Here is a 19,340-nt window from a genome sequence, read left to right on the forward strand (position 1 = left end):
TATGCTGATCACACGCTACGATGTGCAGATGAGTTGAATATGTCGCGTTTGCGCGTTATGGAAACATTGTTGCGTGTTATCTGTGCAGTAGATATCCGAAAATAAACATTCAATGCTTACATTTATATTTAATTAGCATGTTAATTCTTTAAAACATAGAAATATCCAATTTCTTAGCAGTCCACATGCTTGTTTTGTCAACGAGTTGTACATGTAATAGTCATAGAAAATAATTGTATAGTCGTGGCTGCTTTCTTCAATTAAATGGGGACCATTTGTACTTAGTCATCGTTGGATATATATATATGCTAAGTTTTTCACTGCAAAGTCATGTTTGAATGTAATTTATATAAAAAATAATTGATTATGCAATGTGGATGAATGTTTTAAAAAGATCACCCAGTCGTGACTTGACTAATCGTGAGTTTGTAAAATCCAAAATATTGAGGCGATGTGAAAGACTTGGAGTATATATAACTTTACTTTACCGATAGATTAAATTGTATATTGAAAGGATTCATCAATAGTTTTTAGACTGATAATGACCATTTATCTCGCCTGTGTATTTACTGCATGATTTTGAAATTGTGCAAAACGCTAGGGTGGTGTCGAATTCTTCATCGTTTTTTAGATATCGCTTTCACCATTTCTTTTTCTATTTTACCATGCAGTTAAGCGTTTAAAAGGGCGATTCTTTTCTGTGTTTGTATTCATTGTTTCTATCTAAGCAAGTAGAAGACCGACATATGTTTGTTTCACAATATACAGTTACGTGCGTTAGAATCGCACAGGACCTATTCAGTTCGTCGATGTCGCGATGAATTTACAATAGTTTTATATTCTATATACACACAACGCTTAAACAATCCTGCGCTTGTAACTGGCAATGTGTTAAAAATGTAATCCTATCCCTGGTAATGTCATAGAACCTATCAACAATAGTCCTGATATTAGAGACTTAGATGGGTTACGGACCCGGACGGTAGATTTTAGAATCTATAGTCGAAAAGAAATACCTACAGTATTTGTTGACATGCATACGGGAAAAAAAGTAGTTAGTGAATTCGCATATTTTGCGTGATTTGTGGGTTGAAATCCATAACGGTATGAGTTTTATTTGCTACTTGTATTAGCCATGTAATGTTGGTTCATTTTGTTAACAATCACATTAATTACACTTCCAAACCTCAACCGTTTTATATCGAGAGACAAAATTCAGTCATCTGTGAAATATTTTGAAAACAGTTGGAGTTTTACTATTATGATGTCATTATATTTAAGGTATCTTATTATCTAATTGTGAATTCATTTATATAGGCTGTCATAAACTCAGCAACAAATATCAAGAGATCTTAAAAATACTACATAAGATTCACTGTAACATTACAAGTCACGGTTTGAAAATGTGATACACTTAAGTTTTTAATCGCAAAGATCTCAAGTTATGGTCGCTTAAACCAGGAAATGCTATGTTTCGTCACAGCTACATGTACTTTGATGACCAGTTCCACGTGTTCGGTACGCCGAGTCTCTGGTCATGGGAAATCTCAATATAAAAGTTAATGCTGTAGATTTTTCTGTTCGAAAAGTTAGGTTCTTGGTTGTTAAATTACAAAGAAAACGGGAAGAAAATAACTTTATAATAAATTTAACAAACAGAAAATCTGATTCTTGGAACAAAACTCTAATTCATTCTAAGTGCATTTAGATATTTGTAGATTTCATCGCTCATTGTTTTTTTTTTAATTAGCTGCAATGTTTTAAGTCGAGATCCATCGCACCACTTTCTTCTTGCATTGGATTACAGATTTTCCAGGAATCACCCATTACTATATAACGTAACTACCTTATCAAGTCCTGACGGATTGATACAAAGGGAAACTGTTTGATTTTATAAATGTTAAACCATCCAGACAAAACGCAGGATGCAACCTCTTTCACATGTAACCAAGCTATTAAGAAAGCGGCATGTGATGTTGTATGAGCATATATCTGTGTTTCAAACGCTCCTTCAAAGGGTCTGCATCAGAGTATGAGAGGCACCACTGCTTAGACGTCAACTTTTGTGGCGGGGGAAGGGGGCAGAAATATCTCGAAAGCCACGGAATCTTTTTCAAGCATCGCAATTTTATTGAAACTTGTCAACAAAGATATTGTCATATTTTTCAGGAAGAGATGGAGTAAATAAAAGGGATGTATTGATGACGAGCGATACGTTTGCCACATCATGTTCCCGGAGAGTAGATCAATGCGATTTCATCAACAGGAAGCCCATCTGCTAATTACAGCCATACATATAAAAGACCTATGACAATTGTAGTGGGCAACAAAACAGCTCGTCTCAAGTCATATATAGCAGAAAGCGTTAGCAGGAGAGTTTACCCCAGCACTGTGTTATAATCTACTCCATGCTGAAGTCAATGACAGAGTGACACGGTGGAGAGGTGTGGTGATGTTAATGTGTAATATTTAAAGGCAATAAAGTGTTCAATCACGACAGGAAAACAAAAGACACAATGAACAACTGGACACTTTTGGATGTCAATGGGACTTTGATACAAGAGACGTTTAAGTGTAATTCCACTGGGAATTCTAGTTACGAAAATGTCAGCTGTGTTCAGGATTCTACCCAAACCCGCCAAGAGCCCCTGTTCTGGGTAAGTTGCTAGTATTCTATTTAATATTTCTAATTCATTAAGGTAGGACAGAACTATCTATAAAAATAAATAGAAGATTATGTCGAAGATATGAGACGAATTAGTATAAGGATATTTATACTTTATGTAAGCTATCTCTATCAAAGTGGAGACACTAGCCAATAGCGTGATAAACTGTTGAAAATGGTTTATCTTAAAAAAAAAAACACCTTGACATGTTGTTGAAACAGAGAACTCTCTACTCTGTATTTACGGAAACTGTAGGAACGACGCAGGTCACTCTGTACAATGTCTTGCTGATACGACGACACTCGGCTAATTTAGATGCTCACCATAAACTTGTAATAACTCTCATATCTGGCTGCTGCCGCTCACAATAATGGCTCCTGGGACTGTAGCAAATGTTGGTTATAATCTGATTCATCTAATCATAGAAAATAAGACATTTTTATAATCGGGTAACGCCTCACACATGAAAGACGATTTTATCGACTGGTATGAGTATGAATGAATATTTTTTCTGGTATCTTATTCGTTTTGATAGAAAATTCCTCGATAGTCTTAAACGATTATAAAAAACATATGCGAACCGAATGATTTCACTTTCAGTTAAAAAGTCGTATACATAGACATATATTCAAATAAATCCCATTCTATTTAGAAGGAATGTTTTAGATGATGAATACTTTCCCAAAAACTAGGGATTCTGAGAAACGTCCAAGTCGTTTAAGCGTAAATCTAACGATGACTGATATACAAGTGCAGCTCTATACATTTTGTCAGAGCTCTTCCAACCTCTGTAAAGTGTATGCAATGAATACACAAAACGTTTCCACTTCTGCGGTACTCACAGTGCTTGTGATGCGTGACCTGCATTGTTTTTATCGGTGGACATTTACACTAATTCTTTAATTTGTAATAAACATTCAAGTAGTAATTCCGAATATTTAGCGTCATTACACTCTTCGCAGTAATGTCTGTGTGGTGCGTGCGGTGTGTATGTGGGTGGGTGCGTGCGGTGTGTGGGTTGGTGGGTGTGTGTGTGTGCGTGCGGTGTGTGGGTTGTTGGGTCTGCGTGTGGGTTGGTGGGTGGGTGTGCGTGCGTGCGGTGTGTGGGTTGTTGGGTGTGCGTTGGTGGGTGGGTGTGCGTGCGTGCGGTGTGTGGGTTGTTGGGTCTGCGTGTGGGTTGGTGGGTGGGTGTGCGTGCGTGCGGTGTGTGGGTTGTTGGGTGTGCGTTGGTGGGTGGGTGTGCGTGCGTGCGGTGTGTGGGTTGGTGGGTGGGTGTGCGTGCGTGCGGTGTGTGGGTTTGTGGCTGTGTGTGCGTGCGTGCGGTGTGTGGGTGGCGTGTTATATAAATATTTCTTTTACGTTGGTCCGTCGTGCACTTGTCTGTCTCAGTTGTCACATACAAATATATTTCAGCTGCTCGTGATGACCGTAAATTTCTAATCCTGTTGCACAAAACGAAACTGCTTAAAGTCCAAAACAGGTCAAATGTGTACATGTATATATGATGACTTAAATTACTAAGTTCTGTTGGGATACCAAGGGACTGCAGCCAATTTGTTATAGGTAGAGGCATCGCAAGTTATGATTATATTTAGGCGGGAAAAGCCTCGTTTTGAATATAAAAATGTGTATGGACATTCGCTCTTTCGTTCTTGTTCAATAACAAGTATGACATGAAAAAAGAAACATACTTATTTCAAACAAATTTCATAGAATCTGAAAAATGATGGAACAATGATAGAGGTTCTACTTTGTAATTCCAATAGAGTTCTTAGTAGGTTGTTTGTCGTATGCTTGTCGTACGACCCGCCTCATCCTCTCAAATGCTAGAGATCGTCTTCTACCTGCCCGAGCAGGTCAGCTTTTGTTGTCTCGGTCCTCTAATTTACATGCCAGTTTCCGTCAAAACGCGATACAAATCTATAATTACCTGATTATTCCAAGAACCCCGCTGTGCATAGTTTACAGATGTTTATACGCGATGTAGACATGTGTGGCTTTTTTTTTTTTAAAAATCTAATAAAATCGAGTTTCTATTCAGTGTGACATTTATTTCTGATGTAACACGAGATTCACAGTGGCTAAACATTACCCCGAGTACTACCAATGGATTCTTTATACCAGAGGCTGAGTTCAACTGTCAGGAAGCCAAGCGTATAAACACGTAAATAAGCGTAAATTGTTCCAAATGAGTAGAAATGTCTCTGAGTACAGTGTCACATATTTTCACTTTACTGTATTACATAAAGAGAGACTTGATTTTGAATAAAGTTTATTTAAGTAAATTTTTCATCCTGTTAGAATGCTCTTGTTCAACCTGATACCCCCTTCCATCCCATTTTTACCTTTCTCAAAATCAATCTCTTGTATACTTTTAATAAAAATAAACTACATTAGTTCGCTTAATCCTGCTAGCAGTATTGGCTTTGTGACTTTCGTATTGGAGATAATGATGAAAATCCAAATAGTTCAAATCTGTTCCAAGCCACTTTGTGTTTGTCGTGATTTGATAAGTAAACCCTTTGATATGACTTCTTACTAAACAGAACCGCTAACCGCTATTTGGACACCTTTTCATTTACGTGATATTATAGTTACTTCCGTGCGTGTATTTCGGATACCACAACTTGTTGTTACAATCACAATTTGCACTCTTCATCACTTTAATAATAAGTGATCAAACTGGAAAGAATGTCACCAAAAAAGAATATTGTAATTTTCCGAATTAATGTTACAGAAAGAAATTAACACCAAAATTGAATGCATCCATTTTTTACTCTATCTTTGGGATAATTATACGAATTTATATTTTGAATTCCAGCTCATACTATTATTACGTTTTATTTCGTCCATTTATATGCTTTAGCGCACGCCGTAATAAATGTGAGCATTCTGACACGATCGAAGTATCACTCTGAAACTTTCTTTAAAATCATTATCGATTGGCAAATATCTTTCCTTTCATTTCTGTGTATCTTTGTGGATACACAAATGCATAACAGGCATGCTTTAGAACATGTTGTAATTCAGAGAAATTACTTGTGTGCATCATGTAATGAAACAACATTTACTATTCAAAATAGAATCGGGCATCTTTTTATAAATATATTTCAATCTTTCTGCGTGAACACCTCCATGGATGACAAAAGTAAACATTCAAGAATTGTAGCAACATATTATTGGAAGTAACACCAAAGTTGGGGGGGGGGGGGGGGGGTTACGACTTTAAGGGGAGGGTTTGTGAATATTCTGATAAGAGGGGCAATAACAACATATTTCTACAGCCCTACGCGAAATAATTTTTAAAACACGTTGTATACATGTATAGGTCTGGACAAGTACGTCCTTGCCCAGTTCTCCCTTGGGGATCCGGGATAGGCGACTAAATGGGGCGGTCCTTAAGATGAGACCGCAAAACCGAGGTTCCGGGTCACAGCAGGTGTGGCACGATAAAGATCCCTTCCTGCTCAATAGTCATAATTAGCGCCGAACATAGGCCTAAATTTTGTAGCCCTTCACCAGGCTATGGTGACATCTCCATATGAGTGAAAGATTCTCGAGAGGGACGTTAAACAATATCCAACCAATGAACCCTTGCCCAGTTCTGATTCAAAAAGATACAATCCTTGTTGGCGCGTTTTAATCCTAATGAATATACTGATTAAATAGGAGTGAAGAATCACAGTTGTATAGATTTATACGTATAAGACTTAGAAACCTTGATTTTACTATTAAGATATGATTGATTAATGTTTATCTATTTCTAATTCGCTGTTTCATATCAGCGCTCACGGGACACCTCCCCCTCCCTCCTAATGGGCTCTTCAAGTGGGAATCTCTCTCAAACGTGTACACTTTTCTTTCATTTCATAAAATTGCGAAATCCTGGTAGAACAAATAAGACAGGAAGACCTCCGCGAGAGAAGTAATGGTGATACGTGAAAACAGATTAACCAATTCTATATACGATAAGATTTACTTTGAAGATCTGATATATAATGAGAAGTGTTTGTTTTTATTCGGACACATTTGTAGAGCTGCATGTTCTGGTTTAAACATATCTTACTTGTAATTACATCACAATATCTTATTGATAATTTTTTTTTATCGTAATGCATTGTTAGAAATGTGGCTTATTAAATCTCTGATGTCATTAGAATATATTGTGTTATGGAAATTTATGTTTTTTATCTTCAATATTTTTGTTTTGTAAATAGAGATCCAAGCAATATTGTGTCATTTACTAGGTAAATATAAGAATTACAAATATGACACTTGATGTACAAGTGTGTTTACTTACAACCAGCAACAAAATGAGTAGTACTGGCACACAATTGCTTGCCATGATGTCAGGTCAATAGTCTGACTTTAAAATCGAAATGACGCCAATGTAATGTTAATATATCATACATACATACTGTGACAAAACAAAATCGTCTTTTCGTAATAAATCGGTAAGCCTCTAAACGCTGCAGTGAATGACTTAAAGACAATGGCCAGAAGCATATCTATAACCAAGTTCTTCAGCCTCATAAAAGAAAATGAAAATAGAATGTTGATAAACAATCAGATGATCAAAGAAAAACACGGATCCGAGGAAATAAAACGAAATTATACACAAGAAATCAATTTACTATAGATGTACATGTTTTCAATCACAAAGAATTTATTGTTCTATCATTTAATGAGAACATTGCAAATGTTTTCGATTAATTAATTAACTGCGAACTTTACAAATACGCGTCGTTTTCTTAATAATTGTATTAAATTAAATGAATATCTGAAACTATCGGATTTTTTTTAAAAAGCCATTTCATTTGTTAAACATGTTCAATCTTGGCGGATCCCGTGGGGATCCGGGTTAGAATAGGTCCTCAGTACCCCCTTGCTTGTCGTAGAAGGTGACTAAGTGGGGCGGTCCTTCGGATGAGACCGCAAAAACCGAGGCCCCGTGTCACAGCAGATGTGGCACGATAAAGATCCCTCCCTGCTCAAAGGCCATAAGCGCCGAACGTAGGCCGAAATTTTGCAGCCCTTCACCGGCAGTGGTGACGTCTTCATATGAGTGAAATATTCTCGAGAGGGAGACGTTAAACAATATTCAATCAATCAATCAATCAATCTTGGCGATTTTTTTGATATATCAAATTTGCGTATAGTCATTATTCACGCTATTGCTGCTATGTAAACGTGTTAGGCGATATAGTTCCACGCATATAACACTATTATACCATTTACTTCAATTTTCTGTTTAAATTTATTTGACAATATCGATTGTACATGCATTTCACTGCACTCTACACGACATCAAAACAGGAAGATATGGTTTATAATTCATACCCAGCGTTGCACATCAATTTCCGCTGTGTTTTGTGTATTTTTTTTAACATCGATACGTTCACTGTACCAGCTTGTACAGTTTAAAGTAATACATCCTCGATATCGACAAGCATTAAATATCATAGATGAATTATCCTTAGAAGATATTAGATGCTAAGGTACACACAATGTGTATCAATTCAATGCATCACGATTGTTTCGATCGATTGCTGCACCCGCTGAACACACATAATAGCGGGCTGATTCATCTACCAGTTTTCTGATAAACCTGCTGAAAAGTCAATTTAGGCTTTTGTTTCTTACAAAACACATGTACATGGAATTTCTTTCGGTACAAAAACATATTTAAGAAGGTCGGTGTTTTTTTTCTTCTCTCTCTTCAATAATAATGTTGATAATTAACACTTCGTGAAGAATCCTCAAAGATAAAACTGTTTCATCAGCAGATTAAACTCCAAACCCATTGAGTTTTGAGTGGATGTTAATGAGAACCAAACAGCAGTGTATAAACATTTGATATTCTTCAGCAAAATACAAGGAAAAACAGTGGATGTGTCTGTTTTGCAATAAGTTTAAAGTTGATAGTCTACGTCATTATGAACACAGGGGCTCGGTTGTCAGATATTGAAGTTTTGTATTATTTGTTCCCGAATAATAAATTGAAGTTTTGCATGATTTGTGTCCGAATAATAAATTATATGAATAAAATCCACCACCAAAATCCGCTTTTTCGAGGTTTTAAAAAAGGTGTATCATGTGTACATTAAAAAAGTACACATGATACACCTTTTTTAAAACCTCGAAAAAGCGGATTTTGGTGGTGGATTTTATTTATATAATTTATTATTCGGACACAAATCATGCAAAACTTCAATTTATTATTCGGGAACAAATAATACAAAACTTCAATATATGACAACCGAGCCCCTGTGATTATGAATGCAATCAGTCAACATTATGATGAACGCATAACACTCAAAACAGAAGGAAGAATGAAGAAAGAATTTATTCAGATAATACTAAAACTCATAATTCCATAAAGGGCTGATTCAAAGTTAATCTGGGAGAGCTCAGTTAAAAGTAGATTAACTCAAAACGAGTTCATGTTGGGCGAACTTCATTCATTTAGGAAGTGGGTGGTGAAGTGGGTTAACTTAGCGAGGATGAAGTGCATGGTGAGCTCAAAGAACATCTGTCAACTTATCACTATACATAATGTCTTTTAGATTACATAGAACCCAAATAGATCTGATATATTATAACAAACAGTGATCAGTCTCATAAATCTTAGAAAGAATACAAATTGACGAAGTTCTTCGAAATTGGTTAAATGAATCAAGTTAACTCTGATGTGAAATGCAGTGTGCATGAAATGCGGGGTAAGAATACTGTGGATTAAATTGATCCATATTAGCATAGTGCATACCAGCCTTCACTTGACATTTGATATGACAGGACGGAATGCACTTAATGCAACATAAACGTAAAAATTACCTGCCGCTGTACCGGAAAACAAACATTACCCTGCCTTCTGGGAAAAAAATGTTTCAGTTAACAAACTAATATAAAACAATGTCAAAACAAATGTGTATTTATAGAAGCAAACTTTTTGTGACTCATAAAATGATGATTCCTATATATTCTTGGGCAATCAAACTGTATGAATTTTTTTTTTACAACTGATAATTGGACGGACTATGGACTGGGGTCTGTGGTGTTATCATTATTTATCAGAATCATTCACGAGATTCGTATCTATGGTGTTATATGTAATTATAGATTAGTAAGTTGTCTCCTTGACAACCGTTCTCTATTGAATCAAATACCCCAAACCATGGCCCCCATTCTAATCTGTTCTCATTATCATGTCTGGAAGACAAGGTGAGTTTTCAATGCATCAGCTTCAAAAAATTCCTAGAGAAAATGAAAAGTAGTAGAAATTTGTTTTCGACGACTTGAGTTTGGTTAAGAAGTAATTGTTCATTTGGAAACAATAGACTGTTGTTATGTCTTTTATAATGTCACGTTCCTTACCCCATTATATATAACCTCTGATAGGGGATCAGGCAACAGCTAATCACATAATGCAAAATGACATTTCACTATGCTGATTCCCTAAAATTACAGCTTTACAATATATATGCACAAAAATACAAAATACATAAAATATACAGCAAAACGATGGCACATAGAAAATAAAATTGCCACAGAATGTGAATTGCCAAACCAATTTGAGCAATTACTTTGAGCCATATTTACAAAGAAGGAATAATCTGAAATTAAATTCTGGTATTTAGATACTTGTATTCTACAGAAGATTGATTGTATATTGTTTAACGTCTCTCTCGAGAATTTTTCATTCATATGGAGACGTCACCATTGCCGGTTAACGTCTGCAAAAATTTAGGTCTATGATCGGCGCTTATGGCCATTGAGCAGGGAGGGATCTTTATCGTGCCTTACTTGCTCTGACACGGGGCCTCGGTTTTTGTGGACTCATCCGAAGGACCATCCCATCTAGTCGCTTCTTACGACAAGCAAGGGGGACTGAGGACCCAGATCCCCACGGGAATTCTACTTAAGAAAACCTTTCTTAACCTATTGTATAAAGACTAGAGCAGTGTAACAAAAAGTGTTTCTCTGTTTTTATTTCATTTCGATCACATAGAACACGTATCCTGTCCTCAATTGGTTCACATTTATATCTACCAGTTTCGATTCTCAGTGGTAAAACTCCGCATCTTAACAAGGCTATAGTTGATCTCACGTTTTAAGTGAGGTCTAGCTCCACATACTTTTGGCAGTGTACTGAGTTTTAAAGAGAGTGTAGGTTCTGAGTTTGGGAATATGTTGGAGCCAACCAACCGAGGATTGCTGACGTAATTTGGTGTCGGCGGCTTCAAGATCACACGCTGTTAGAATCAAGAAGTGTTACGTCATATCTACTGAATCCATTATAGCTCTTAGTATGGGAGGCCCAGTTTGACCGACTTGGCTGGGCTTGATCCTAGTCATACATATTTTCATTTGTTTGTTCCTTGTCCATCGTCAATATATACATCTGTACTTCCAAAGGTATCGTGTTCAGTTGATGTCGACACCAGGATCGATGAGAGACGATGAACGCCGAGGAAGTATCGCATTGCTATGTTTTGGACCATTTCCACACAGTGATAAGTTGTACAGCCCCATACTCCATTACAATAACCTAGAACTGGTGCGACACAAGTATGGTATAATTTTTCATTTGTTTTAAATCCAAAGTCTTTCATATAATTACAGGTCCCATGTATCCCTCCGGATTTGCAAGATTTTCAGCATTCCTTTTTAAAGTCAATTTTTTTCAACAAACATTACTCCAAGATATTTGAAGGATGTTTCATATTCCAAATTTTATCTCCGATCCTAGATTAAATGAATACTTGCTTACTTATCCTCTTCCTCTCCGGTGGGACATAAGGCACCAACAAGCTTCCTCCATTTGTCCCTGTCCTTTGCCAAGTGCTGAGCCTGCCCCCAGGTGTAACCTTCCTCTTGAAGTTCCGCTTGGATGGTTCTCCTCCAGGTGGTTCGAGGCCTACCTGGCTTTCGTTTCCCTGGTGGTGTCCAATGCAAGGCAGTTTTTGGAATCTTCTCACTGGGCATTCTCAGAACATGACCTAGCCATCTAAAGCGCCGCTGTTTTATCTGTGTTGAGATACTACTACATTTGCTAATATTGAACAAGTTCTTGTTTGTTATTTTGTTAGGCCAGTATATTCGATGTATTATTCTCCAGCATTCCGAGCCGTAAAGGAGGACTGATTTCACGTTGCTGTTAAACAACTTCAGCTTGGTGTTTATGCTGAAGTTTTGTGACTTCCAGATTGGCTGAAGTCTGTGAAAGGCTGTACGGGCTTTTGATATTCTTGATTGTATGTCTTTTTTTGATGAAATGAATAGTTGGTTCTTTTCGTTCTTTTTTGCTAACATGAACAACTTTTGATTTGTCCGGGTTTATTTGGAGGCGCCATTTCTGACACCAAAAGTCAACAGTACCCGGTGTGTCCTGTAGATCAGTCTCAGCTGGAGATAAAAAACGTTTTATTTATTAACAATAACAATTTTCATTCATATGTCGATTCAATATATCCCTGTGAACTCGAAATAAAAGACACAACAGAGTCGTCCACTTCTGCTTCATACTTAGCAATATTCCATTGATTCAATTCGCAAGAGATTGTTCTGCGTATGATCAGTTTTTAAATCGAGGCAAGCTACTGACAAACAAGTTGATGGTGCAGGGGTTTCAACAGTCTCGTTTAAAATCAGCATTTCGCAAATTCCATGGTCATTATAACAATCTAGTTTACCAATACAACCTATCATTGGGTCAAATGCTCTTTGACTTGTTTCATACCGATTGCTAGGCCGTTCTTCTTGCACTGGTTTTGACTACTGATAGCTCCGTTTACCTAATCAAGGTATAAGGCTCACGGCGGGTGGAAACCATTTTGTTCATCCACAAGCTCTTGGTTCTCTAGTATGTCAAAAAGCTATGTTTATATCTTAGCCACTACGAATTGCCAACTGATTAAGGGTTTTCTGGGATCTAAAATATTGTCTTTTAGTATCGTACAGATGATAACCTTCCGCCAAATCGAGGGAATAATGTGAGTGTCAAAGTACAAGACCATTCTATGAATTACTTTGATAACGTTCTCAGATTTAAGGACCTCGTATGATAAATCATCTATTCCCGGAGATTTACCGTGGTTTTTTGTTTGTTTTTTTGGTTTATTTTTTTGTTGTTTTTTTTTTTTTTTTTTTACTTTTTTAATTTCCTCAATGTCGATCTGTTTATTCAATTCGTCATTCGATTTATAGAGAGGATCAAGCATGCCTCTTTCGATGTGATGTTTCTGATTTACTAGGCTGATTTTGAATTCTCTTAAACATTCTCTACACAATGCGCGCGCACACACTAAGCTCTTTTATGTGTTTTCAGTTGTTTGCCTTAGTCAAATTGTTTATACGGAATAAACTAAAACAACTCTATAAATTCAGAAAATAGTCGCTGAATGTGGGCTCGAACCCGGGACCTCGCTCTCAACAAGGCCACGACATCACCACACAGCGCATAAATTAAAATATGTATTAATTAATATTTACCTTGTAAAGAAAACTCGTCCAAAATATTAAATTTTCAAAGAAATAATGAGTTCTAATCATTTTTGCTAATATGCATCGATGAAATAACAAACTAATCGATATCGTGTTTAAAATAGCCTATCAATCAGCATAGTACACGCACAACGTAACATTGATTTCTGATATTTACAATCTACAAGTCTGGCGGAATTCCCAGCTGTTAGAATAGACGGACTATATTTGCATTCATACAATGTACGACCATTGTTTACGACTGCTGCGCATTCATGAAGAAATTCCTATCATTACAATTTGCAAAGATGTCAAGCGCAAATACATTGGAAATGTGAATACCATTTAATAAATACACGTGTTATTATTCACAACCAATATCCTTAGACCATTGCAGAACGGTCGATTGTGATGACTAACAAAATGTATATTGAAGCATAAGATACATCACTTATATACAAGAATGTATTTTCAGAACATAAATACACTTCGCGCGCAAGAGATATAAGGCCATGCGTTCGAGATGATATGTCGTGTGCACGAGATGTTAAGTCATGCGTTTGAGATAATATGTCGTGCGCATGAGATAGAGGTTTTTATCCTTTCGAGATGATATGACGTGCACAAGAGATAAAAGGTCATGCGTTAAAGATAGTATGTTGTATAAACGAGATAAAAAAAAAGGGGGGGGGGCATGCGTACGACATAGTATGTCGTGCGCACGAGATTGTAAGTAATGCGTTCGAGGTAATGTCACGCACACAAGATAAAACAAAATTGTATGTTCTAAATTTACTACTGTGCTCTTGGTGCATTTCACAAATATTTATTCTTTTCTCATCTTTCAGGGAGAACAACGAATACTAGTTATATTGCTGTTTCTATTCATCATGATCGGAAACTGCATAGTGCTAGTGGCGGTAGCAGTCTCTAACCGGAAGACGCGCATGAATTTCTTCATAAAGCAGCTTGCGTTTGCAGGTACGTGTAAATGATTCTTAATATAACCCCTGGAAATAATGGAAAGGAACTGAAGATTCAAGTGATTAACAAGTGTACCAAATGTTTTGTGTGGCATCCACAGTTATGACAATTTTTTAAAAAGAAAACCATGGAGGCATATTTCTGTCATCACTTGTCAGATAATTATACCAACTTGTCAGATCATTATATTGACTTGTCAGTTAATTATGTCAACTTGTCAGATCGTTATATCGACTTATAAAACGTTTAAAAAGTAGCCGTAAAAATGCTTTCACTTCCAAATTGTGCCACCTATTTTTAGTAGCAACATATTCATCTTACAAGTTGAAATAATGATCTGAAAAGTCAACAGCAGATCATTATGTTGACTTGTCAGATCGTTTTGTCGACTTGTCAAATGATTATGTTAACTTATCAGATGATCATATTGCAGTATCGAGATGTTGACTTGTCGTATATAAGATGGAAAGATGTCAGCAAATGGCATTAGCAAATTGAAATTAAAAGAGAATGAGGAAATATGAATGAGGCTTTTTCCCCAATAAGTGGACATTATCATTTGATTGATCGATTGATTTTATATTGTTTAACGTCCCACTCGAGAATTTTTCACTCACATGGAGACGTTATAATCAATTGACAAGTCGACATAGTTAACTGATAAGTCGACGTAATTATCGACCAAGTTTCATTTATTATCTGACAAATCAAGGCAGAATATGCTACCATAGAAAACAAAACAAGATTAAACAAAAGAAACTTAATATCTCTCATCAAATTCAATGTAACAGAGAAAATTAAAAATAGGTGCATTGGCAATGCCTCTACATAAATTTGTCAAATATTTCTCGTTTAACTTTATTTACTATGTTGAAAAATCTCTAGAGGGGTGTGGGAGGTAATGTGTCACTGGTCCATGGTCTAAAAGTTTATAGTTTCACATCCATTTTAAAATGTTAGGATCTTGCATAAAGAACACCGATGTCTCTCTGGTTTAGTACATTTACATCACATGCGAGGAAAACTGGGGAAAAATTAATATTTTAGTGTCACCTAAATATACATATGTACATAGTCCCGTTGTTCTTAAACATGCTTAGGCCAGAAATTGTGAAATACGTTTTTTGATGATGATGATGGAATGCTTAGGATTTTGAGGTGAATTACTAATTTATTTTTTCTTTGTACTCATTACCAAGTTTTGTATACATACATAGAATATCTTACCAACACCTAGCAGTGAATTTGAGCTTTCAAATTTAACTTTCAAGTTTAATCGATGTTTTTGTTGATTTAGATATGTTGGTTGGGGTGCTAAGCGTCCTTCCAGACCTCGTACAAAGATTTACGGTACGCTGGTACGCCGGAGAAGTGATGTGTAAAATTGTCCGCTTTGGAATGGTAGGTTGTGCGAGAACAGTGATGTAATGTAGCTGGCGTTTACATAGTCTGTTTCAGTGTCTTCACCTCTTAACTTACCCTTAGTACTACCATACAATTAGATATAACCCAAGTCGTCTGCTTCAGTGTATTCACCTCTTAACTTACCCGTAATACACCATACAATTAGATATAACCCAAGTCGTCTGCTTCAGTATCTTATCCTTTTAACTTACACCTAATACTCCCTAGCGATGTTGTAGTCACTTCGCAATATTTACATTTCCAATGTTTTACCTTCGATATCTTTACCAATTGATAGCCATTCCTTCCGGATTGTGAATGGTGTGCAAAAGAAGCTTGATAAGTATAGTACGACTATTTCTACGGCTGGGAATATTCTGAAAGAAATGGAAGTAAAAGAGATAAAACAAATAAATTTCATTTTTGAAAATACTTGAGTGCATGAACATCTACGCTTCACGCGCTTCATAAATTCCAAGTATGCTGGCGTTAAACACCGCAGTTCTTTCCCTCATGTATTTTCAAAAATGAAATGTATTTCTTAGATATCTATTACGACGCGGTGCTATGGAAAACGATGCAAAACATTATATCTCTTTCCAATGTGTCATCATTATCAAACGCCATCAAAAATTGCATATTTGAATCATGAATTTAGATATATTTCATGCTAATAAATGAATAATTTATAGGCTTAATGCATCATGTTTGTATTACATCAAATACTATAAGGCGAAACCAAGAATGTAAGATACTCTGCAGGTAGTTTTTGTATCTTTTCGAATCTTGGAAGAAACTTAGGTGTGTCTCAAAACACGTGTGGTGGATGTTGACGGGAAACTGACTTGCGCTTTGTAATTTCAAAATCTTCAATTAGCACTAAGATCTCGTGCGCCCAGCAGATGAATCCTTAACTATATATAAGATGTTTTATCTTTTTGAATACGCCTCACTTAGCAAAATGCTGGAATTGTTTTACTTTATTTCTAATGCTAGTTTTAACAGAACTTGACAATTCAAGCAACAACAAAAAGAATTCAATAATGCAGCAATTTTGAAGAGCAAAGCATTTGTTTTTCGTCTGTAGGAACCCCAATTATCGTAGCCGACTCCATAGCAGCTGTAAGCCCGACCTCGTTTTCAATAACTGCAATTTCACAAAATTTTCGGCAATAGCTGTCGATTTTAGAATTCAAAGTTTGATGTTAGATTGGTTTATTATGGTGGCTGATTTGTGCCATTTTACATTTCATTGTCTTTTTGTTATTTCGTGGCGGACAAAACGATAATTAACGACTTTTTTTTTTTTCTTGGCGCTTTGTCATCTTGTTATTTCGAGGCCAAAAGACGACAAAAGAAGTCGCTAATCTTTTCGCCTCGAAATACCGACAAGACGGCAAAACGCCAAGCGAAAAGACGACAAAATTGGTTGCTAATTTGTGGGATTACTTTTTCGTCTTTTCGCATGTATTTTGTCGGTTTTTTTGCCTCGAAATAACGAAAAGACGATAAATTGTAAAATGGCAAAAAATCAACTACAATAGTATATAGATATTTTGCTTGGATGATAGTTTACTGTATAGCGTTTTCTTATTTCATTATAGAAGATAAAGTACATCAATAATTTGATGGTTGCATATTAATAAATATATCCTCTAAAATCATAAAAGGGTTTTGATTTGGTGATTAGTATTTTGACAATTTTGGAATAATCCATCAAATATGAAATTGAATTTAAAAAAACAACTTCACGGTGTGATGATAATGATGATGTATATATATATATATATATATATATATATATATATATATATATATATATAAGGCTCCTGAATCAATTAAAAGACCACTTTTGTTTGATTTTGAGTTGGTACTATTTCATTCATATGCAGGAAACAGGACCATGTGTTATAACTACTTGTATAAGGGTTTTGTCGCACAAAAATGGATAACCTTCACTGATGATCTAAAATTTCTCAGAATCCAGAAACAACAGATGCAAGATAAATATGACGCAAAGCATCAAATCGGCCGCTAAAATTTGAAGCATTTTAAATTATTTCCAAGAAAACATTCAGGCATAATGGAAACAGAAGGAACAATGTAGATACTATCATTTATGCAAGAACATTTGTGCTTTATCAAAAATTATACATGTCTGAATATCATTCAAACCTGTAAATGCACTAATGTATTTGGGAGTTTTAAGTGTATTATGATAATCACATTCTTTCGAGGGACTTATAAATGCAGATGCTTAGAAATTCAAGGATCATGACCATCTGACCATTGAATGAAAGCGAAAGAAAGTATTTTTTTCAAACACATCAGAATTCATCATCAGGAGATTTTGTACGTACTTTTCATAGGTTTTTGAGTTTCAGGTCTGTTCGGATCGAGTGTATGTAAGGCAATTTGTAATTAAAAATCTGAACTGATTCATAAAATGTTGAAGTGTCTTGGTATGCAAATAAAGCAAACATGATTAGATTTTTGATTGCAGAAACTAAACTTTCTTCAGAAATCTGGTTATTGCGTCATAGTTTATAAATAGAATAGAATGACAAGAAAACATACATGACCTATATCGTGCTGATACACGTACCACGTGATGTCGATTTTTGCAGTGTCTTGATGTGGTGAGTTTTGATTGATTGATTGATATTGTTTTACGTCCCTCTCGAGAATATTTCATTTATATGGATACGTCACCACTGCCGGTGAAGGGTTGCAAAATTTAGGCCTATTCTCGGCGTCTATGTCCATTGAGCAGGGAGGGGTATTTGTCGTGCCACACCCGCTGTGACACAGAACCTCGGTTTTTGCGGTGTCATCCGAAGGACGTGAGTTTTGAAGATCACAATAACGCACACACATACGCACACAAGCACACACACACACGAGCACACGCACGCACGCTCGCATGCATATTTGCAATTATAACGTATTCACACTAATAACGGCTTGTGCATCGTCATATCGGGATACTTCTTGAAAATTCTTCCAATAAAAATCGAAAATCAATTATATCTGATTAATAATGAATACAAATGAAACGTATTAATAACAACAATTAAAAGACTTATATCTAAATATTAATGAAAATTTTATTATTCATAACTTTATATACATTTTGTTAATAAGGAATTATTTTACTGAAACAATAAAAACTAATGAAACAATTCCCAATACGTAGTTTCTCCCACAATCACAAAATCGATCGGCTGCTCCTGCGGTTGATAATAATTTCATTGTTTGGACAATTTACAAGCTGTCGTGGCGGGGAAAGTACGGTTTCAACATGGTGTGATTTTATGTATTGTTCATGGCTGTTGGGTTTATTTCATCTCGACATGTGAAAAAAAAATTAGTTTCTGTGGTAATTTCACTATTTGATTTACTTTTTGCCGGATTGAAATGAAATTGCATTTGTTAGATAAAGCATTATGGGTTCTCGTGTCATTAAAGCAACATTAATCAAAGGTCAGAATTTATTTGAACACATTTAGTAGACCGATATAGTAATACTATTAGAGTTCCTTTCGCGGGCTCCTTGGCATTTGATTAATACTTTACGAACTATCCACATCATAAAATCGTTGGATCACTGTAATTGTACATGTACTTTGTTTGAAACTCGAAGAAAAATAAGGCAGAGGGTTAATTTTAAATTTTTGTTTTTTAAAAAGTATTTTAAATGGATCATTTATTGTAAGAATCCCCAATTGTAGTAGATACATAGATATGAAATTCATGATACAATATAGAAAGAATGTATCATCGTTAATGTAACATTATAACATA

General features: G+C 35.7%; 1 protein-coding gene across 5 annotated transcripts in view; it reads left to right on the forward strand.

The window, feature by feature from the left end:
• Positions 1-996: 996 nt before the first annotated feature.
• Positions 997-19,340, forward strand: part of LOC125682474 (cardioacceleratory peptide receptor-like) — a 33,014-nt gene continuing 14,670 nt past the window's right edge. The window contains exons 1-4 of one of the 5 annotated variants that reach the window (XM_048923098.2): positions 997-1,104; positions 2,170-2,657; positions 13,997-14,129; positions 15,430-15,533. In XM_048923098.2, coding sequence (XP_048779055.1) covers positions 2,517-2,657; positions 13,997-14,129; positions 15,430-15,533 — 378 coding nt within the window. In that variant the 5' untranslated portion in view covers positions 997-1,104; positions 2,170-2,516. Of the gene's footprint in view, positions 1,105-1,939; positions 2,658-11,153; positions 11,240-13,996; positions 14,130-15,429; positions 15,534-19,340 lie in introns of those variants that run through there. The other 4 variants (XM_048923095.2, XM_048923101.2, XM_048923100.2 and 1 more) reach the window with 4 other exon arrangements.

Source organism: Ostrea edulis, chromosome 2, assembly GCF_947568905.1.
Source record: "Ostrea edulis chromosome 2, xbOstEdul1.1, whole genome shotgun sequence".
NCBI classification, from domain to species: Eukaryota; Metazoa; Mollusca; class Bivalvia; order Ostreida; family Ostreidae; genus Ostrea; species Ostrea edulis.